The sequence below is a fragment of the Ascaphus truei genome, chromosome 18, assembly GCF_040206685.1.
Source record: "Ascaphus truei isolate aAscTru1 chromosome 18, aAscTru1.hap1, whole genome shotgun sequence".
In the NCBI taxonomy this organism is placed as follows: Eukaryota; Metazoa; Chordata; class Amphibia; order Anura; family Ascaphidae; genus Ascaphus; species Ascaphus truei.
In genome coordinates, this window is record NC_134500.1 from 17,383,130 (window position 1) to 17,407,618 (window position 24,489).

Consider the following 24,489-nt stretch of genomic DNA (forward strand, 5'->3'; position numbering starts at 1 on the left):
ATTATCTCTAATTTTTTACTGAAAAGAGTGTCCAAATACAGGACAGTCCGGTTCAATTCTGGACACCTGGCAACCCTATCTGGAGACCCCCGGCTACAAACCTATTTTGTTTTTGTTTTTTAAACATACTGTCAATTGAACAGAAGCTTTAATCTAAACCACCTGATATTCATTTTGCTTCTAAATTTGCATGACCACAACAAATCAAAGATGGTTAAATAACCAAATTCCACATGTAGAGTAGCACAATAAAATAAGCAGGTAATAGTTATTTAGTAGAGCAGACTATTTGCGTGAGGTAAAGGAGTTAAACATGAGATACAGTGGTGTACCTAGACATGCACGGGCCCCCGGGCAAAAAACAATTCACGGCCCCATTATAAGTGAACATATTCCGTAGAGTCAGGAGTTTCCATCGCCCCCCCCCCCCAGCTCGTTGGCGGCCCTGCGAGCCCCCCTCTTTTACACCTCACTCTGCTCTACTCACCCCTCTCTCCTCATGTATTTTTCTCCCCAATCTTACGCCACTACCCTCACTACCCCCTTGTTCCTCTTGCCCGGGCTATAGCCTCGCCCTTGATGAGATACGTTTTGTTATAAATGGATTTTGTACACTGAAGTAGTGTTGGGCAAATGTAGCTTTCAGGAGTAGGTAATGTTTTTTTTTTTCAATCCAATTTGGATACTAAAATGATCTTAAATTCCCGCTGAAATCATCCCCAGTTGGTTACGTAAAAGTCTAATGGTACACTAAACAATTACAATGTACACGAATGCTGAATAGCTGAATGTTTTTATTAGCAACATTTAAACTATATGAAGACTACAGAGCATTTTAAATGGGTTTACATTTCAGCTAAATAGAACAGAATAATTACTTGGCTACACATATTTGCTTCAAATGTGCTACCGGCCAACGCTATTTCATACAGCTTAGTAAAATGTATCATTCTGATTGTGAAATAGTGAAATAGTATTTGCATCTACATTTTGTGATTGGTTTGCAAAATCCAGCTCAACCCCGTTATAACGCTGTGCTTGGGGTCCAAAGAATCACATCGCATTATAAGCGGATCGCGTTAGAAATAATGTAAAATTATATGCATTGTACAATATAGTATGTAAGATCACAATAATCGTGTTGTCAAGGATTCATAAATACGAAAATTGGGAGCCACGCTTGCATTGCGTTATAAGCGGAATCGCGTTGTAACGGATCGCGTTATACCGGAGTTGATCTGTACATAGTCTTTGGGAGTCCCATTCTCCATAAATGTCAAGTTTCGTTTTGTGGCTATTTTAACAATTCATTATTATTTTTTTTAAATAGTTTCCATTGTTATAATGGAATTATGCTGGTTTTTTTCTTCGAATTCACTTATTTATAAAAATGTTTTACCAGACAGTAATACATTGAGAGTTACCTCTCATTTTCAAGTATGTCCTGGGCACAGTTATGATAATACATGGTTGCATTAATTGAACAGTGGTAATATGTTTAATTTACAGACATTTTATGAACAGTTAGAAATAATATATGATTATGGGCATATGTAACCGTTACAGACAAGGCTACCATTGTGTTAGAAGAGGTAGGATAGGCCTGCAATGTGGTTGAAGACTTTACTCAACCAACTAACTGAGCATCTGTAAGAGCAGCAAACGGCTGACACGCTATAGCTGCCCTTTTGACTGTCCGCCTTTGGGGTGATGCAGATGCACATTTTTCTACTACAGTATGCAAAACTGTATGTGCAGTGTATCTGTGCCACAAGTGATGTCACTGTAGTAATAAATCATTAATAGAGGAAACCAAAAAATCATAAAGAAATACACTATGCATATACCAAATGATGGAGGTGTCTTTGGATTGCTTTGTTTCTACAGTCTGCCAAGCTGCTGGGCTATAGCATTGATCATTTCCATGTCTTCCTATACGGTGAGAAGCTTTCACTTCTGTTTGTGATGTGCATAAAGTCACGGAAGTACCTCTATTTTTGTGCCATTAGAAGGTTACTGGTTAAAAGCTGAAGTGTCATAGATATGTCACCATGGAGTCAAGTTGTATAGGTTTTGTTATTTCTTCACATCAAGCACCGAAGTCTTTGCTGATTTCACTGGGGCTTCTTCTGTAAGTCGATATGTAAAATAGCAATTGTTATTCGCAACAACATCAAGAGGCGGTCTCTCCCAAAAGGGTTTACCAAAATGAGAAGTGTCTTCAGTTATAACATACTAGTTTATCAGTGAGTTAGGCAAGTGGTTTAGAAAACCAACAATTATTGTGTGTTTTCATGTATAATAGTCAGGGCCACCAACAGATTTTTTTGGGACCTAAGACAAATATTACAACATAATTATACCACTGTTTACTTTGCCTTGTCATGTTTTGCCCCCCCCCCCTTCCTCCTCATGCCTTTCTCTCTCCTTTTCCCCTCAATGCGTCTCTGATACTTTTTGTCATTACATCTTTTCCTTCTCCCCCTGTTGTCCCCTCCTCTCATTTCTCTTCTTTCCTTCCCCTATGTTCCTCAATGTTCTCCTTTTTCCCCCAGCATGTCTCTCCCCTCTCCCCCAGTATGTCTCTTTCTCCTCTCCCCCAATATGCCTCTCTCTCCTCTCTCCCATCATGTCTCTTTCTCTCTCCGCTCCCGCAGCATGTCTCTCTCTCCCAGCATCTCTCTCTCCTCTCCCCAGCATGTCTTTCCCTCTCCCAAGCATCTCTCTCTCCTCTCTCAGCATCTCTCTCTCCTCTCTCTCAGCATCTCTCTCTCCTCTCTCTCAGCATGTCTTTCTCTCTCCTCTCTCTTAGCACGTCTCTCTCCTCTCTCCCAGCATGTCTTCCCTCTCCTCTCTCCCAGCATGTCTTCCCTCTCCTCTCTCCCAGCATGTCTTTCCCTCTCCTCTCCCCCAGCATGTCTTTCTTCCCCTCTCCTCACCCCCAGCATGTCTTTCTCTCCCTCTCCTCTCTCTCAGCATGTCTTTCTCTCCCTCTCCTCTCCCCCTGCATGTCTATCCCTCTCCTCTCCCCAAGCATGTCTTTCTCGCCCTCTCCACACCCCAGCATGTCTCGCTCTACTCTCCCGCAGCATATATCTCTCTCCTCTCCCCCAGCATGTCTCTCCCTCTTCTCTCCCCCAGCTTGTCTCTCATCTCCCCCCAGCATGTCTTTCTCTCCCTCTCCTCTTCCCCAACATGTCTTTCTCTCTCCTCTCCCCAAGCATGTCTTTCTCTCCCTCTCCTCACCCCCAGCATGTCTTTCTCTCTCCTCTCCCCCAGCATGTTTTTCTTTTGTCTCTCCCCCATACCTGTCCCCCAGGATATATTCTCTCTCCGCTCCCCTGGCATGTCTTTCTCTCTCCTCTTCCACGGCATGTCTTTCTTTCTCCTCTTCCACGGCATGTCTTTCTTTCGTCTCTCCCCCCAGCATGTCCTTCTCTCTCCTCTCCCCTGGCATGTCTTTCTTTCATCTCTCCCCCAGCATGTCTTCTCCCCCCACCCCCCCCCTCACTCCTAGCGTGTCATGACAGAGGAAGCAGATCATTGCAGCTTGTAGCTCAACTAAAATATGCATCAACATCTGTTTAACAACTTCTGTCTACTGAACAATATTGTTTTTATATTTTTAATAATGGAGCAGCAAGCACATTTACAGAGCTTACTACCACGAAAAATCTAAAGTAACCATCCGATCACTCCAATACTCAGATTTAGTAAACTAGAGCAGGGGGGCTGCTCAAGAGCCCCCCAACAGGTGAGGTTTTAAGGATATCCCAGCTTCAGCACAGGTGGCTCAATCAGTCCCAGCATCAGCACATGTGGCTCAATCAGTCCCAGCTTCAGCACAGGTGGCTCAATCAGTCCCTGCTTCAGCATAGGTGGCTCAATCAGTGGTTCAGTCTTTCATTGAGCCACTGATTGAGCCACCTGTGCTGAAGCAGGGATAGCCTTAAATCCTGACCTGCTGGGGCATCTTCAGGACTGGAGTTGAATCCGCATGCACTAGTGTATATGTCCAGTAGTGTAACCGCCGAGACCATAATCATGTTCTTCAGTCTATATACAGTATATTTAGTACAGATTTGCCACCGTAATACTGAATTGGACTGTATGTTCTACCCTGACTGGTGAACAGTGTGACACTGGTAGGGGGCCATATAAAGATGGCAGTGCAGCTCTCAGCTTGTGAATAGGGCTGCGATTGTAGTGCGCGCGGCGCGAACAACATACAGCACCTCTGTCAGGCCGACCAGCAAGGGAGCGCGACGGTGTGGCAGAATTTTGAAGAGACAAATTATTTTGTTTTTTTCACGTCACGGCCGCCTCACGTGAGTGGTTCAGCCAATGAGGGCAAACCAGCCTGGTGACATCACGGCCCCGCCTCCCCATAAGATTTCACAGATTGATCGGGGCAACAAGCGTGCGCGACTCCTTGCCCTCCGTCGCGCGCCTGCACTATAACCGCGGCCTAAGGCTACAAATGTGGATCATGTAGCAGAGAGCAGCGAAGCATTGTGATCATTAAAGCAGCCGTTCCAGCTGCCCAGACACATTTGATAAAATGGTAGGGGACCTTTTCATTGTTATCTTGGTCCAATATGATATATTATAACAAAAAAGTTAGTAATTACCATTTACTAACTATGCATTTGTATTCATCTAAAACTTTATTTTAAAGCAGGAATCCAAGCGGCCGTTCCCCAGCCAATCCCCCCCCCCCCCCACATTTTTTATTTTACGTTGGATTGAAGCAGGGCGTTTACGGAGCTGAACCCCATTAATTTCTGCTCCAAGATCCTTCCCTCCGTAGGGGGTGCTGGTAGCCGCTCCAGCTTGCTAGCTGGGTTCATGTAATGGCGGTTTTTCAAAGCTCCAGCGCCCAGAGGGCCAATAGGAAGCCGTGACGTCATCAGGTTTGTACGGAGGTCTGTATCTCGGGAAGCAGGGGGTCCCCGGAGCTGAAATTAAGGGGGTTCAGCTCCGGAGACCCCCTGCTTGAAACCCATGTAAAAAAAATATCAAATTAAAAAAGGCTGCTTGCGTTGCTCCTTTAAAGTGAATTAACCTCTCTATTTAGACCGGCAATATAGCATCTCCAGCGTGCTATTTTTAATTAGACTGCATTTCTCCTATAGTATTCATAAACTCCTATTTAGTAAGACGTCTTACTTTTACTACATTACAGTTTATTCCATGATAATCACTTAATACATGTTATTAGCATGCAGCACATTATCCACGATCTCTTCCACTTTTGTGACATACTATATTGCCAAGTATTTTTTGTCTTTCCTTTATCAGAAAATTAAAGTGTAAGCTTGATCCATTATAACAAAATGGGAACACAAGACATTGTGTCTAATGAAGCGCCTTAACAGTGCAAACACCTATACAAGGGGTGATCTTTTATACTGAATGCTTGGTTTATATGCTTGGGTTTGTACCATACTTTGTTCCTAGGTGGGCAACAGGATAATGTGCAAAACTATAGTACTACTTTACCCATAATATACATTGTTTTGCAGTATCCACTTGGTACCTGAATTGGACTGTACTTTGTTTAAAGCGGCAATACTGCTTCCCCCTTTTTCCCCTTATTTTTTATATGTGAAGCATGTGACAATTTATCATTCTACATTCTTACTTAAGTAAGATCGTTTGGTGCGCCCGTTATATATCTGTAAAAATACTGATTGTGTGCCTAACTAAATGGCCACCTTCTAACTTTGTGCTGCGGTCTGTGAAATTCTGCAGCTGAGATGTAACATTATATTACGAAGTGTAACACATTGTTGGAGCTTTCAGAGTAGTAGACAGTCTGCTGTTTGGAACGCAGCAACGGATCTGTTTGTGATACTTTGTTGCCAAAGGGCAGAGATCACAAAGGTGTGTCAGAGCCCGTTTCAAAAGAGGAAATGGATATGACTTTCTAAATGGTTGCTGTACATGACAGAACAGAGTAAAAACAAAGAGCCTAGTCCAAACAAATACGATAACTAAAAGAAAGAACGAGAGTCACAAGCAAGCTATGATACAAGGTTTTAAGTTGAATGGTCGAGATATTAGATAGAAACAAAGGGTGAACTGCGCTCAAATAATCGTGATTAGTGTTATAAAGTGATAATTCAGTGATATTATAAAATTTAAACCTGTTACTTTAAATGGTGAGGATATGCTGCTAGATTCGTGGAATGGCTCCACAGACCAGAGCTAAAGATACAAAGACAAAAGAAACAGCGCAAAAAACCTCATAGTGTAGTATATAAAATTATAATGTGATGAAACAGGTGAGTATTGCACATACATCGGTTCAATAGTTACTAGCAGTACATGTTTTGGACATGTTACCACGGCGTCCCGAGCGATACCACAAGCGAGACGTGAGAGGAGAAGGGGAGTTATCCGGTGATCCTTACCCACCATCTGTTGCTGACTGGTAACATGTCCAAAACATGTACTGCTAGTAACTATTGAACCGATGTACGTGCAATACTCACCTGTTTCATCACATTATAATTTTATATACTACACTATGAGGTTTTTTGCGCTGTTTCTTTTGTCTTTGTATCGAGATATTAGATCAAGACCAGTTATAAATTCGAAAAAAGAAAAAAATGGGTATAGCAAATATGTTTTGAACTATGTAACATTATACGATAACCTATGTACATGTAAATACAATATGCTACAATGTAATATTTTGGAATGTATCTGTAAACACCCTAATAAAAAGATACTAAATGGTTGCTGAAGCAATCAAAGAATGATCAGTGCATTAAAAATGGCATTAGAAGTTAAAATAAAAAAATGCAGCCAGTATTATCTAATACTACAGAACTGATTTATTAAATGAAAACATTGGATTTTTCATGTTTTGCTGTCATGGCAAAGTCCAAGTTTCTGTGTTTTACTTTGCCTATTACTGGTAATGGTACCAAGCTTTTCCAAAACTCCTTTGCATTTTTTGTTGAAATATTTTTATCATCAGCCATTCTAAACCATTCTTGGCTCAGCTGTGTTGCATGGACAGAAACTTTGCCAATGTTCAATAGACCAGATGGTTCTTTTATCATGGGGTGCCGGATACTAATTGACATTTGAGGCAGGGCAACATGTGCTGGAGCTAAAAAATCAATCACTGTAGCCAGTCTGCTACTTGGGATTTGGGATGGCTCTTGTGTTTCTCTGCACTTATGACATAATATATTTCTTTTAGTTGGAAATCACTTATATTTACCATGTGATGTTGATGTATCGAGACACCTAAATCTGGGCACCAAAAACTGTAATCTTTTACGCAAACACATTGCATCTGGTGATAAAAATAAACACATTTCTCTTTCCCCCCCCAGGTAACTTCCCTGTGTTATTCGATCTTCATCCTTCTTATTTTTGCTCTCTTCTTTATTATTTCCCACACAGATACCCAGTAAGCTCATATAAACCCCCAAAATTACCACAAAATATTTATATGTATATAAGTGTCAAAAGGAGTGCTACTGAGCGTGGCACTGTATACTACAAAAAACAAAACACAAAGGGAGCCCAGAGCTACTTCCAATATGACAAAAATACACAGTGAAATACCTATATATATCTCTTGAAAAAAGGGTAATTTAGTTTAACCCTTTGGCCAAAGCATTATAAGCCTGCGAGCCACTTCAAGTACATGTCCATATGTACAGGTCTTTTCATGCCGCTGTTTGTGAAAGATCATTCTTCCTGTAATTATACAGGTAAATAAGAATTGTAATCAGTTAGTGTTAGGACCTGCGATATTATGGTCATGCCTTGAAGTGGCTCACAGGTTTATAATGCTTTGGCCAACGGGTTAAACTAAATGACCCTTTTTTCAAGAGATATATAGGCATTTCACTGTCTATTTTTGTCATATTGGAAGTAGCTCTGGGCTCCCTTTGTGTTTTGTTCTTTATTATTTCCTCAAGTGTTCTCTTTGCCTTCTTCCTACCTTCTAGACATCTCTAGTCTATCCAATATGCAGCTTTCTATGTCTGCTTTGTATACTCTGCAGCTTCTATAGTCCTACCGACCACCCATATTTAATAAGCAGGTAACCAGAGTAAATATTTGAATTGCAAGATCTGCTTAACGTTAAGAAAATTAAAGTAAAGGATAGGCACAAATGACTTTGTATCCCTTGTGCTAGTAAAACCTGTTAGCAATAATTGTATGTTGAGACCCACACAGGCTTTGGGAGTAGAAGATGCCACCTACAAACGTTAGGCATTGTAACAATACTAGGATGTGTTTTTCTGTTACATAGTTCCAGCCTCTTTTTATTGTATCTTTAATTATCAATAGCCTCTTGATAATAAATGTATACAAGCCGCCTTCGACACAATAGTCAACCTCCGAATCCTATTAAGCTGCATTTGCTTATTCTTCTTATCATGGCTGGCTCGCCATTTAAAATAAGAAAATGCGTGTTGTTCTTATGGATCCTTCTGTTATTAGTTCCATATGAAATATCAGAAGCTTGATCTCTTGGCAGTTGATATATTTATTTGAGGTAAAATAAGCTTCATTGGACTTGGTGCTCGATGTGTGTGGTTCTGATGTATCTACTTTCAAGCAGGCTTCATATAGCTATTTCCTAACTAGCAGTTGACCTCTACATAGCTTTTTAGTATGAAGCAATAATAAACAATATTAGCAGAACAACATATTACCCGTCATCGGTTATCTTGCAAAAGCCTATATTCTTATCCTGACCTTGGATGGGTATGTCCGTTTTGTACCAGCCTGTGTTCTATAAACAATTCACTTGTTCTAAGTGAACAGATTTCACAATTTCCTTCCAACATGGATTTTGATACAGTTGACAAGTCAAAATGGATTCTGACAGACAAAATGGATTCTGAATCACAGAAATCTACTTATACCTCTTTCCTGATTTAATTGACTAATTATGGCATACGAGATGAGGGATGAAAAACAAAGATATTCGTGCAGTAGCTGCAAAATAATAAATTTATAAGAAACCCCCCCCACAATGTTTAAAATGTTTCCTCATTGCTTTTTTATTATTGCTATTATAGGTTACAGAATGTATCTGATTCTTATTTCATACTCCCACCCCTACTTGTGCTGATGTGTTTTAGTCTGTATACACTGTATATACAGGTGCGCCGACGAGTATTCTAAAACTTGCCTTAAACTTGCCTTGGAAAATCTGGGGCTATCACCAACAAAATCCAGGTACATTCTGGGTACATGCTGCAACATTTCAGTGACATTTCTGCAGAGACTAATGGCCCATTGGATTAACACAGCAGGGGTCCCTGGCAGTCCCATTCAGTTTGAATGGGACTGCCAGGGACCCCCGCTGTTAATCCGATGGGCGATTAGTCTGTCGTTAGAAATGTCACTGAAATGTTGCAGCATGTACCTGGGTCTTGTTGGTGATTGCCCCAGATTTGTTTTAGAATACTCGTTGGTACTACAGTACACGTAGTTCTTTTCTTTATTTCTTTATTTATTTCAGAACCACATAATAACATTAAAACGTGCTATTTTTCAAAACACCAAACGCTTTGTGTTTTTCATAGATCTGGAAGTGGACTTTATGGAATTGACAGCATGCCGGATCTTCGCAGAAAGAAAACACTCCCTATTGTCAGAGATGTGGTAGGTAGTACTTTGTCATGACAGGAATCCAATAATTGGTTAGATAAAGAGTATAAATATAGTGGTTAACTGATATTCATAGATGATGGGTTTTATGATCTAACATACTGTATACACCCAGCGTTATTTACAAAGAACACCAGTTGAACACTGAGTAAGAAGACATGTATATCCAACATATGTCTACAAAGCCGGATGTGGGGGTCAACGACCTTTATTTCATATGCTGTGATGTCACTTCTCTGTGCTGGGATAGAATTCAGCAAGAAAATAGGACTGGAATCTTCTCTAGCACTGGGAAGGCAACATCATAGCATACTGAATAAGGACCTACATATTTTAGTTTGTAGAGCTGCCTTTGATATTCTAACATTATTTAGATTAACAAAATCCGCAGTGTGTTTTAGCCCAAGTTGAAAATTCAACCCCTCTTTAAATATTGATGGACTCCTTTTTATGCGCTACACTCATGCATCCTACATTCCAACTAGACCAAGGGTGACAAACGCCAGTCCTCGGGGGCCACGAAAAGGCCAGGTATTAGGGATATCCCTGCTTCAGAATAGGTGGCACAATCAGTGGCTCAGTCGTTGGCCACCCCATCAATATTTAAAGAGGGGTTGAATTCTCAATTTGGGCTAAAAGATTCTGCAGATTTTGTTAATCTAAATGATGTTAGAATATCAAAGGCAGCTCTACAAACTAAAATATGTAGGTCCTTATTCAGTATGCTATGATGTTGCCTACCGAGTGCTAGAGAAAATTCCAGTCAGTCTTTGACTGAGCCACTGATTGAGCCACCTATGCTGAAGCAGGGATTTCCCGAATACCTGTCCTGTTGGTGGCCCTTGAGGACTGACGTTTGCCACCCATGCTATAGACCTTGTTTATGCAACAGGTACAGCAACCAATCCTAGCATGCGGAATTACATTGCATTTTTGTTATCTCAGACATTAATGTTGCCTTACAGTATAAACCATTTTTTTTACAGTTATCAAATATTTCGAAAAGATATTTTCTATAAAAAAAAAATGTACAACTACTAATTTTTTATTAGATTATACATCAAATATTTAAATATTCTTTCCATGCGGTAGCACCGGATCGGTATGATCCTACGCCATACAATAAGGCCAAATGTGTTCATTCAGTAACAAGTTACTGGCATTCCTTCCTTCGCCCTACCTGTGTGTTCTGCTGTTCTGCGTTGTTTGTGACCATGAAAGTGGGTTATGCAGCCAAACCAATCTCATGGCCTTAAATCCTTTGTCCTTTTGAGCACAATTTGAACGTTATCACTAGGTTTTATGATAGAGGAAATGTCCTGAGTGTCTGTAATGGCAGTAAGTCAGTTCTGATAGTCTGTCTTATTCCAAGAGCAAACCAAGCTCTATGTACTTTATTTGTACTGTAAATCTTATTGCACATATTCACAGGTCTCAGACAGGTCTGCAACCCTGTCTTTCCCCATTATCGTTAGCAAACAGCACTTCCACTGCAGCCAGGGATTCTGGGTAATGACATGCAACCCAGTGTGCGACTCTTTACTTAATCCATTTAAACATGGGACCCAATAAGCTTATGCCTGCTGTCTTACACAGCTTTTCAGCACAGCCTGGGTTAAAGAAGTGCGTAGCCAGTAAACCTAATCATAGACAGCTGTTTTGACCTTTTGGGTCTCATCGGTGCGAGGTTGGTTGTTGGCTATGCATCGTGAAGCTGGTACATGGGAATAATCAGACATTAAAAAAGTACGGTGGATGGTGTTTGTCACTCTTTTTTTTTTTTTTACCCACCTAACTTTTAATGCCTGGTTAACTCTTATTGGAAACGTAGAAATTGGAATTTGTGACTTTTTGATAAATAGTTTTTATGATTTACTAATCCAAACTAATTTTTTCTAATTTCTTCCATGCAACTTCTAATTCCAGGCCATGGTAAGTGCCTTCATTGTAACCTGTTGCTTATCACTCATGTGGCTGTTGACATTTTCAAAATGAAAAAATGTACACAAATATCTTTTATAGAAAAGAATCAACACTTAATTCAAACGCACCAAGTTACTAATGTTCCAGCTGACGTTCATTTGCAGTTAGAATTATTTAAACATACTATTTGTTGGGAACTAACACGTTTAAGCACTTCTACCACCTTATCCAAGTCTCCCTGTTATTGAGATACCAGGTACCATCTATGTCCCTGATTATGTCCATCTGTGTATTGCTAGCCATCATTTTGTGCTCAACAATAGAATTGGCGAACCAGGCAAAATCTGATTTATTTATGTTTTCCCAGCCATAACATTTCCACCTATGGAAATAGTGTACACGGTGTGGTGAGCGCAAAAACAAGAACAGAAAAGCACAATCAGTAGTTGTCTCAAATAGACTCAAATAGGAAATAGAGGGTGGGGACCGGGGAAGGAAGGGACTGGGGAGCAGAGTGCTGAGGGAAGTTGCCGTGAGTCTGCCTGTTCATTCTCCATTCCACTGTTTTTATGGAAGTGCTTTTCTGTTCTTGTTTTTGTGCTCACTATTTCCATATGAGGGTTCTGGGAAATCTTTCTTTTGCGGTGAAGCAGCAGCAGGAACTCGGGCCAGTATATTTTGTTTAATTTTATCATTCTATATAAAGTCAGATCCTCTATTTGTAAGGATCACCAATTTATCCAATCTAGGCAGCGCCCTAGTCCCATTCCTTCATAACATTTCCACCGCCTCATCAGAGTTCACAAGTCTTCACCGCGTCAGAGTTCACCAAGCCTTGAAATGGAGAGGAAGAGGGGGAGGGTCGGCCTTAGGGCCAGGCAGCTTCCTTGGGCCCCGCGACTTTAGGGGCCTTCCGCTCTTTTCTCTCCTTCCTCTCCCTCCACTACCCCCCCTCTGGTCGGGCGGAAGTTTGATCCCAGCGCCAAGAGGAGGAAGCGCGGGTTGTGTGTTCCTTTGCAACAGGGGTATTAGCTTTTCCGGAGCGGGCTGTCTCCTGTAGCGTTGTGTTGCCATGGTGACCGACGGCAAATGACGATGCCATGGCAACGTGACCTCACATGCCGCCGTGACATCATGACATTGCGATGCTGCCTGAGGAGGGCCGCTCGTCAAGGAAAGTCCCCTTAACTTACAGGGGGAGCCCTGCTGCCAGCACGCCGCCTTGGGCGCCACAAAGCCCATTATAATAATGTCTTACAAAGATTTGGCGAAACTGACGGTCAAATGTTCTTCTGCCAGAAAATTCTCAGAGAAGTTGATATTGGTATCAAGTTTAAAAGGTAATACACATCAAATACCTACAAGGACTCTGACAAGCTGTCTTTGCTGTCATGTTCTACGGTATCGTATTGTGCCCATGAGAAAACTGGATACTGTTTCCTTTCTTGAAACAAAAAAACTGCATTCAGTCAGCTAGAAGTATTCAGATCAGAGGCAAAAAAGGAAGCGCGACTCCAGATTATGAGAAATCACCAAAGGGAGAGATACATGCTACAGTAGAATAAAGAAGAGGTGAGCAACTTGGTCCTCAGGGGCCGTATGCAGTCATCCGTTAGGGGTCACACTTTGATCCCTGCTGCCTTGCGCCCTGTTTATTTTAATTAGTGTGTAGCATATGATGACAGTTCTACTTCACCCTTCACCCCTTGATATATTTGCTTAGAATAATAATCTACTAGACCCCAGGTTTGGATTTTTGCCATCATTTGCAAGAATGACACGTGCATGTTGCTATGGGACACATTAAAGCCTATTGCAACATCTTGGGAATGTGTCATTGAAACACACTTGCATCCTATGCACTCGCATGCTCTAATGATATTGGTATTATTTAAAAAAAAAAACAAAGTAATAAAAATTAATTATGTAGTACGTACCTATATTGGTCCGGGATAAATGTACAGTAGATTTGTTGTAGGTTGTAATAATACATTTTGATGGATCAACAACAGAGTTCTTCATAGATTCTTATATATTAAGAACTTTGTTCATCTTTTCTTATGACAAATTTACAATAAAATACACAATGAGGGTGATAAATTAATATTTGTATCAAAACGTTTTGGACCAGATAACAGACTCCATTCTTCCAAGTAACACTTTGCAGGTTTAAATCCCCAGCCATCTGGGATTAACATGTTTCGTGTGTGGGTCATTGCTCCACATATCAGATACATGGACCTGTGGGATGAGTAACACTAAGTAAGCACCCACATGTTGTGAGACTGACTGTGATACAATGAATCACTGATGTTCAAAGGTACGGGAAGCAACAGCTGAATGAAATAAAATGGATAGAAGTGAGTATTTGGTTTACATAGTGAACTGCAGAGTTCATATACATACATGGGAACTGAATTAAAGTTTGCTCACTGTGGGGGCTCATGTGGAATTCATACTCAATGAGGCACTTTGAACATTTCTCCTTACTATCAGTGAACCAGGGCAATTATTTACCATTGTTTCCCCATGTGCACTGGCACTTTAGCTATTTATAGAGGGATCTATGGAAAAATTACCAGCTGCACATATCATATATACCATGTTTAAAATTTTGCATAGGCGTCCATCACTACTTTCATCTTTTGGATGTCAAAAACTATGCTGACATAAGGCTTTAACCAGATTTGTATTTTTGGCACAGACGCAAGTAGAAAAAGCCAAAGTTGTAATCAACAATACTGTGTTGGGACCATTATACATTGTCTCCTTTGTCATATACAGCAAATGGTTTTTCCACTCTTTAAATCACCAATAACTTCTTTGTGTCTGAGCGGCATTCCACCCCAAAATTGGGACTATTATTCCAGTTGCATTGATTTACACAACTTACTTGCTGACTTTGTCAGTTAGGGACATAACCTAATCAATCACCCGGAGTGAAAAGAGATTTAACTCAAATGGCTTATTGTCCTGTCCTCTATTCTTACCTTCAGTAAATGCTCTTTTATTTCCCATTCATTGGTTCCTATCTCTATAGACTTCCTTTGCATCCCTCTATTTATTTATTTTATTATTTTATCTACGTGTCAACCTCATTTTATTACAATATATAGCATTAGCTAAACGCATGATAGCAAATAAATCTCATTAAAACATGTTTACGATCCCTCCTAAGATCTACAGTAGGCATACTCATTTAGTGCACTATACTTCAAAGGACACGTTTTTGTTTGTTTTTTTAGATTGTTTGTAGTACAGAACTTTATTCCACAACTGAACTCCCAGTATTGTGCTAATTATATTTTAATTATGTTCTATATTTAGTGTGTTTATATATTTATATATACAGACAATGCTTGACAAATCACCCAAAAATCTACTTGCAGAACCAAAAAATCTACTCGCCACTTAGCCCCGCCCCTACTTTTAAAAAATTGAATAAATTCCTTATACGAATTCAGTGTGTGAGAGTGTGACTGACTGGATGGCTGACTGGGTGTGTGGTTGGGTGACTGGGTAGCCAAAAGAGGCACTGCATGTGCCAGCACCTGCTGCTCTAGCGCACCCCTCCCTCCCTTCTGCTATGTGGCGATGCCCAAGAAGACTAGTAAAGGAGAAAATGTAAAGTTTGAAGAACTACCACTTACCTCTCCCCCCCCCCCCCCTCGTTCCATCTTCCAGGGGGACAGGCGGCTCGGTGCGGTGGGACAGGCGGTGCGGTGGGCAGGCAGCTCGATGATGCGGTGGGACAGGCGGCTTGGTGGTGCAGTGGGACTGGCGGCGGTGCGGTGGAAAGGGCGGCGGTGCGGTGGGACAGGCGGCTCGGTAGTGCGGTGGGAAGGGCGGCTCGGTAGTGGGATGGGAAGGGTGGTGGTGGGGTGGGACGGGTGGCGGTGCGGTGGGACAGGCGGCTCGGTGGTGCGGTGGGGCTGGAGGCGGTGCGGTAGGACAGGCGGTGGGGCAGTGTGACTGGCGGCGGTGCAGCGGGACAGGCGGAGCTGTGAGAACGCGAGTGCTGTAAGAGAAGGCGCACCTTCAGCTCCTGCAGGCGTCACACCAGTCATGGAGGGGGAAAGGAGGGGGAGGGGGGAGGAGTCCAATCAGGGGGTTGGGTTTTCAAAGTTTAGGCACGCAACAGCTCCAAATTGCAGGAAAATAGGCATAAAAAAGGCGCATTTTGATTAGGTGGCCATGACTGATCGACTTCGGCCATAATCCACTCACCCCTGGCGTGCGGGCGAGTGGGTTTGTTGACCACTGTATATGTGTGTGTGTATATATATATATATATATGTATGTATGTATGTATGTATGGAGAGAGCGAGAGAGAGAAAGAGAGAGATAGAAGAGGGTAGTCTACTCTAACAAGAGCAAACAAAAGACAGCACTCAGTGGTAAATGAAAAAAGACCTGTAATCAGGTATACAGTACAACAGCACAAACATGACCAACGTTTCAGTCCTCATGGGACCTTCCTCAGGGTGGTGCCATGAGGACCGAAACGTTGGTCATGTTTGTGCTGTTGTATATCTGATTACATGTCTTTTTTCATTTACCACAGAGTGCTGTCTTTTGTTTTCTCTTGTTAGAGTAGACTACCCTCTTCTATTTTATTTGTACAAGACATGCACCGCAATTGTTGTTTGGTCATTGGAGTGCCAGCTGCCTCCTTATTATATATATATATTGTGAAAAGAAAAAAAAACAGCGCTCAATTAAATATATATATAAATAATAAAAACATGATATAGTGTCCAATCATATAAGTGAAACAAAAAAATGTTGTCACCAAGGGGGAAGCATATACTAAAGTGGGATGCTGCTCTGATGAGGATAAACCTAACCCATAAACTTGAACAAAAAAGAAAAAAAGAGCACAAACCTCTAATAGTAAATGTCAATATGGACAAGTTTAATAAAAAACAGGGAAAGCAAAGTCCCTATTAACCTCACAACACACCCCTGAGGAAGTCAGTGCATCAGCTGACGAAACGCATAGGGCTTGCGTCATCACACGATCGCCGATCAGCTGTGAGAGGATTCCCTTGGCTGGGGCTGTTTGGAGGCTGAATGAAGCATGCAGTTTCATTTCTATTGAGAGCTGTATTGCGGGGAGAATAACCGTGACGTCTGGCTATATACTTATGGGCTACTAGCCACTTACTAACATCGTTGGGCTCCTGTACCTTCCGGTTGGCGAACGAAGACAAAGAATACACTGTGCCTTTCCCGGATCAGCTCTTTCTGACCTCCCTGCAGTGCATCTGAGGGGCTTAGCTGATGGATTCATGTGTACACCTTCCAGGATCATCTACCTCTGCTGTGAGATTGTTCCTATACCCATTTCTCCCTGCAAGTGCTTTCTTTCACTACCATAGGACTGGTCACATACTGACACTTTTCTATCTATACTCTCAGTCAAGATTCAACTAGCATTGTGCTACATATTATCCACTAAACTCCACCAGCCTATTGCTTTTTTTCCAGCCAAAACTTCCAGTGATTCTTCACTTTAACATCAATTATCCTCCTCCATTATATGTTTTTTTTAGCAATTGATCTGACATTTCATGTTTCTTTTATATGCAATTTTATACATTGTATTTTATGATATGTTCATTGCCTCCTATGACATATTTGTCATGTCATGTCATTGTTATAGGGGTTTTGCTTTCCCTGTTTTTTATTAAACTCGTCCATATTGACATCTTGCGTCTCCAGACTAACATATAAACTGACCTGAATGGGTCAAGTGGGGGGCAACTGAGTTTTACAGACTCGTAAGAGGAGCAGCAACTTAGTATAGATGTTGCTCACTAGCACCCCCCATGGTTAGAGCAGAGACTGCTGCAGCTGCTGCTGGACCTCATCTGCAATACTCACACCAGTCCTGTGGGCCCTTGCCTCCAGGCCAGCCCGCCCTGCTTATATACTGAATGGCACAGAAGTACTGTATTGTAAACCTTTTTTTATAGGGCCTCTACATGCATTTTAAATAGCATGTTAAATATTTAATTTTGGACACTGCCTGTAATGTGATAAATGTACTGTAGTCATTAAAAAGAACAGAATTCATATTAAAAAACATTTTCTAACAATTTATTTACAATGAGTCAACACATACTTACAACACCGCTAATCATTTAGCAGTAATACTGTAGGTGCTTTAAGTGTGGGTTTATTTATTAAATGAACACGCATCTTTATAAAACCAGAGACAGAACATGAAACACAGACAGAGCTCAGTGCTACATCCAAAGACACCAATACACGGTACAGTGCCTAAATATATATAGATAGATATCTTTTGAATAAAATGGTCTTTTAGTTTAACCCTCTGGCCAAAGTGTTGTAAGCCCTTGAGCCCCTCCAAGGCAGACCACGTCTCAAGGGTCCTAACACTAAAATAGATTCTTAATAACCTGTGCATTACCAGGAAGAATGATTTATAATAAATCTGTCAAAATTAGTTGCATAGTTCTAAGTCTGATTGAAGCTCTTATTAACCTGTATAATACCAGGAAAAGCACTCTGTATTAGATTTGTCGCAATCATACTGGATGCAAGTTCCCGTGGGTGTGGAAGGTGCAAAGGAGTGAGCTTTAACCATTTAAAAGTGGGAGGGGTGAGCTTAAAAATAGGGAAGGAGGAGCAACCCTCCAAATCAGCCAGGACCAGCTGAACAAGACTATGCAACTTATTTTGACAGATTTATTATAAATCATTCTTCCTGGTAATGTACAGGTTATTAAGAATCTATTTTAGTGTTAGGACCCTTGAGACGTGGTGTCTTTGGATCTAGCACTGAGCTCTGTCTGTGTTTCATGTTCTGTCTCTGGTTTTAAATATATATTGCCATGCTCAGTAGCACTCCTCTTTGACACTTATACGTATATATATATATATATATACTGTCATTAAGGTTATGGTGGGTAAAAAAAGTGACAAAAACCCTCCACAGTAAAGCATAAAGCAACTGTAAATATTACTGTATGTTCATTTGCATGCAGATCTGTCTAAGACAGATATATTTACAGTTGCTTTATGCTTTACTGTGGAGGGTTTTTGTCACTTTTTTTACCCACCATAACCTTAATGACAGTGGTGATTACCTAGTCTAGTCTCAAACCTGCTAGCCATTAAGACCAGCCTCACACTGATGATACCCATCAAGGTTGAAACATGTATGTGAGTAGGTCTAATGGCTTTGCATCTCATCCCAGCCTCTGTTTAAAAGCTGTGTTTAAAACAGCATGCATTGGCTTGAGGATTGGCTTGTGTAATACGAGCTTGAGACAAAAGGTGGCACTGAGTGCTCATTTGCATGTCATTTCCCAGAATCCCTTGCTGCAGTGGAAGCGCTGTATGCTGGGTGACAATGGGGAAAGACAGGGTTGCAGACCTGTCTAAGACATGCAAATGAACATACAGTAATATTTACAGTTGCTATATATATATATATATATATATATATATATATGTGTGCTGTGGTTATTTTGGGGGTTCAATATGAGCTTATAGGAGTCCTGTATGTTTTGGAATACTCACCTTTGCCTAAAACATACAGTAAATGTCTCTGTGCAGTAGGCAGCCAGGCAAATTCTGCTAAGCACCTGAAACGTGTGTGTCTCAACATTGGGTAATGCACTGTCTGCCTAATACGTGCATTGAATACAGCTAGAATCTAGGGGAATTTCTGCACCAAGAGTCTTATTGAGTATGGTCTGAAACAGCCAACCGCGCCATTATCTGTGGAAAACTTTGTTTTGATTCAATACGTTTTTTAGGCTGATGACAGCCCAAACGGCCACTTCGGACTGTTCTGAATGACCCCCTATGTAGGGACAGATTTTGACCTCTTGAGGCCCTAAACTATGTCACTTTTGACCCCCCAAAAATTCGAAACAGATTTATTATTCTGTCTGGAGGGACAATTGAAAATATAAACCTAAAACTGAAATGAATTAAGGTATTATACTAGCATTGTTCCATACAGAGATGGCGGTGTAAAGCTAAAAGTAACAGTGTGCACATCCCATTCATTTTAATATTAAAACATTTTCTGTCGGGATTTTTGGAGCGCAAAGTCATTGATGATGTCATCCAAGGATAAGCTACGAAGTTTGTTACTGTCGATGCACATGGTGCTTTATGGTCGTATTTTAATGGAAATGGCCATATTTATAGAGAATTTTCTTCCCATAGCTTCTTTATTTATCATCTGATTTTAAAACTTGAAATGCATTGATTTCTTTCTATTTTTGATGCCCCATATATTGTGAGGCCCTGAGCTGTTGCTCAGCTAGTTTATGTGTGAGTCCAGCACAGCCCCTTTGGATCTTAATCATATTTAAATGTGAAGGGCCTACCCTTTTCCCATTCCCATTCTGACATATAACCCAACTGCTAGACATGTGACCAGACCAAAAATGCTACCTGCATATGAAATTCTGAAAGACCTTGATCACCGGATCCTTGATAAAGTGCTTGGTGCACGAAACATGTAGGAGGGTGTTGCACCTCCATTTCTTCTTTTTATGGATGAATAAAGAATATTTTTAACCAGCTTTTGACCCACTCTCTTGGCGGTGCGCCTTTACCTCTATGAATGCGGACTTGATCACCGGAACACTGGACCAAGGATACAATTGCAGCAATGGTTTTTAATTCATAGAATGGGTTCATTTGTTTCTGATTACTCTCTGTTGTTATAAGTGGGTGCCAAAAATATCCACCTATTAAAGTTATTTATAAATACTGTATTGTGCAGATCAGTTGTGTTACATTTTCCACCCGTTCTTCATAACCCTTCACCAGTGAAAAGATATTTCATTTTTTTAGTCAAAAATTGTCCCTTTTGAACAGGTCCAAATTGCCCCGAATGTCACCGTGTTTCACAGTGCAAATTGTTTCATTTTTCATGTACAATACTGTATAACAAGTTGACAGTTGCTTCCTCCGTGAAGCGCTGTAATTTGACAGATTTTAAGTAATGTGTTGCTTGACAGTTTGCGATTCTCAAGTGCAATATGAATCACTTGTCTTCATTAAAACCCACCTGCCGTTTATCTGCCCATTTTTGGGTTCTGTCAAGGCCTCTCCAATAATCAAAATGTGTCCTCTCTTTACAGTTTGCACACGTTTCTGTTGTCTTTTTTTTAAATGAATGTGTCCAATTCCACACTAATCATTTAAAGAAGCAATCCACACACTATCCTACATGTGTTTTTCTATTATCCTACTCTTAATGCCATTGTTAATGAATATTAATATACTGAGCATACAGGCAGTCCTCGTTTTACAACGCTTCGCTTTACAACGAATGGCTTATCCAACGCTATGCAATGCATACCTATATTCATTTTTACAATGCCAAAATGGCATATCCAACGCTCTTACGACGCTTTGCAACGTTGTGTATGTGTGTATATATATATATATATACACATTCACATAAATAACTTTGCAAAGCTTCGTAAGAGCGTATATATATATATAATATTATACTATATAATATTATATTATACTATATAATATATTATTTATTATGTTATATTATATATATAATACAGTACATACACTATATAATTTATGTGTGTGCTGCATATCTTATTGCCTGCATAAAATATTTGGTGTATTTTAGTGTTAAAAATGCCTTAAGGAACGGAACCTTTCATTTAAACAGTGTTCCTATGGGAAAACATGTTTCGCTTTACAACGTTTCGCTTTACAACGCCATTTTGAGTAACGCATTGTGTCGGATAACCGAGGACTGCCTGTACTTTGATCTCTATAGCAGGCTTTAGCCCACCTCCCCAGCAGTGCAAGATCTTTGTAACACTTTCCTGTTTGTGATCATTTGTTGCCAATATTCCCAGCAGTTTGAGCTGCAAACTGTAACAATAGATGATGTTACTTAGCAATATAAGAATAGACTGTAGTTGCTGAGTTAGGCTGCGGCCAGGGTGCCTTCTTGCTTGCTGAGGCGCGCGGAGGCTGAGGGAAAGCGGGTGCTTTCCCTGGCCTTGGTCCGCGCGCCGTCCGGGGGCGTGTCGGGGGCAGGCCAGTGACGTCACGGAGCTGATTCGCACTCATTGGGCGAACCGCTCACGTGACCGGCCCTGCGCTCCGGCAAGTGGGAAAATGTAAAAAATTTCTAAGACCTACCCTTCCGCAAACGCGCGGAAGCGTAGGCGAGCCGCTACTAAAGCCGCTCTCATTGCGGCTGTAGGGGCTCAGTGCCGAGCGGAAGCGCGCCTCCGCCCGCAAGCACTAAACATGGACGCGGCCTTACACTGACTGAAGGATTGATTGAAACTGAAAGGCAGCCAAATAGTGAACGCTAAATAATGGACTCACCATTGAAAATGGCAGTCTTTCAAAGACATGCGCTGAGGTTTTTGACTTAAACAGTGAAATAAATCTTGGCTGTACACAACAATTTGTATCTTCCAATATGAATGTGTTGAGAAATAATTCTACCATTGCATCATATCATCAATAACACTGCTGTTTTTGCTTAGACACTAACTGCACGGAAAGCTGGCATCTCTCTTGCAATGGTTATCCGAACATCTGTAAACAATGAGGAACTGGTAAGTACTATTTAGATACAGTATACAGTAGGGCAGAAGCTCTCAACTCAAGTCCTCAAGGATATCCCTACATCAGCACAGGTGGCGCAAGCAGTGGCTCAGTCATAATGATTGAGCCACCTGAGCTGAAGCAGGAATATCCTGAAAACCTGACCTGTTTGTAGCCCTTGAGGACTGGAGTTGGCTACCCCTGGCTAGCATCTCTGTGTTGAACCCATAACTGGACCATCAACAGATAGAAATGATCTGAAATTGTACAGTACTGTATACTCCTTACCACATACATATTTACATAGTAACACAGATTACAGTTACATAAATTACATAGTAACATATATTACAGTAACATATTTACAGTTACATATATTACATAGTAACATATATTACAGTTACATATATTACATACATACATATATTACATAATTGTATGGCACATATATTACATAATTACATAGCAACATATATTACAGTTACATATATTACTTAGTTACATAGTTAAATATATTACATAGTTACACTATATTACATAGTTGTATGGTACATATATTACATCATTACATAGTAAATGAGTTTAAAAAAAAGAAATACGTCCATCAATTTCAACCTATGCTAAATTTAGACAACAGATACTTTATCCTGTATTTGTACTTACAGTATATTGATCCAGAGAAGAGTTCCTTCTCTGTACAGCCTTTGTATCTGGGCTTTTGTCTTGTTAATATTTATTGTATATCTCCTGTGTGAGATATATATATATATATATATATATATATATATATATATATATATATATATATATATATAATCACTGTTGCTTATATAATTTTTCTGTATAAAAATAGTAGGATCTGAACGTAATAAAAGTGTTTCTGGTCTTTCCCTCAATAGAAAATGCATGTATTCAAAAAGACATTACAGGCGCTAATCTATCCAATATCATCCACCACTCCTCACAACTTTGAAGTGTGGACTGCAACAACACCCACATATTGCTATGAATGTGAAGGTCTCCTGTGGGGTATAGCAAGACAGGGCATGAGATGCACGGAGTGTGGAGTCAAATGCCATGAAAAGTGCCAGGACCTCCTCAACGCTGACTGCCTGCAAAGTGAGTATTTTGTTACTGCTGATTTCCAGGACATGGCATGTCTACTTGACACATGCCAACATATTGTGGCCAGAAGCTGTTACTAACATCTTTGCTTAGGATTGCTGGAATGACATGCTTCATGAAACATCACAGACCTCACAGAAGTGAGGGAGTTCATTGGTCCTGTTTCTCTAAGCAGTTCCATTACTAATAATGGTCATTGCTGACTTCTATAGTGATTAGCAGTATATTATATAGTACATTTTACTGTAGGGAATATCTCATTAAAATTAAGGCGCATGCAACTGCAAATTGCTTTTTGGCTTAAAATGAACACGTTCATTAAAGTATATAATACATGTAGACGTTGACAACACCCATTGGCACTGATCATTAATACCGAGTATGATATCATTTTTCCTGTACAACATATGTAATTAATTAATGCATATAGAGTCATATTTGCTAAGCGGTTTTAGACGACCCTCCAAACTCATTCATCTAAAGGTGTCTTATGGAATAGTAATGCTTGGTAAATATAGACGTTAATCTTCTAGGTAAACTAGACTCTTCATACTCATTTTTAAAAGGATTATCAACACCTTCAATTCCAAAAGGTGTACATCTAATTTTTGTGAAATATATTGAAGGGGTTAAATGGTTATTTCTGCTCCCAGTAACCACTGAGGGACAAAATTCACAATTAGGTTGGTTCACTTGTTTTCTGAATAATTTGTGAACGTGACAAAAATGGCTTCTCATCACTTCTTAAACATGCATGAGTCTGGTTCTGGTAAATATAGAATTCCAAGAGACTTAATTAATCGGTTGTGTGTACGGTAATGGGGGTGGGCTGATTACGCCATCATTAACTGCATAAACATATGCCCTAATTCCTCTTATGAATGGTGGTAATTGCGTAGAACTGGTGTAGAAACATGCCTGCCTTCCTATTAAGAAGACCAAAGAAGATGAATGTCCTGTGTATCAGTCGTCGGCGTTATTTACAAATACACATTTAGTGCATCAATAAACCAATGAGAGGTGTTATTACTTTGAGTTATCGTCTCTCTCTTTCTACATTGTCTTATAAATCGTAACTGTGTGGTGCGAGGAGCTACGTAAAACTGTTACATCAGGAGCGATAACACAAACTCATACACACTTGTGTATTCAGTTGTCATTTGCCACAACAAAAATGTCAGTTTTTTTTTCCCTTCCAAT

The 24,489-nt window shown here is 40.4% G+C and overlaps 1 protein-coding gene across 6 annotated transcripts in view; it reads left to right on the forward strand.

Annotated features, from left to right (window-relative positions):
- UNC13C (unc-13 homolog C) overlaps positions 1-24,489 on the forward strand; it is a 343,863-nt gene that overhangs the window by 87,669 nt on the left and 231,705 nt on the right. For all 6 annotated transcript variants that reach the window (XM_075575720.1, XM_075575726.1, XM_075575723.1 and 3 more), the window contains 3 exons: positions 9,570-9,648; positions 22,104-22,175; positions 23,064-23,283. In XM_075575720.1, coding sequence (XP_075431835.1) covers positions 9,570-9,648; positions 22,104-22,175; positions 23,064-23,283 — 371 coding nt within the window. The remainder of the gene's footprint in view (positions 1-9,569; positions 9,649-22,103; positions 22,176-23,063; positions 23,284-24,489) is intronic.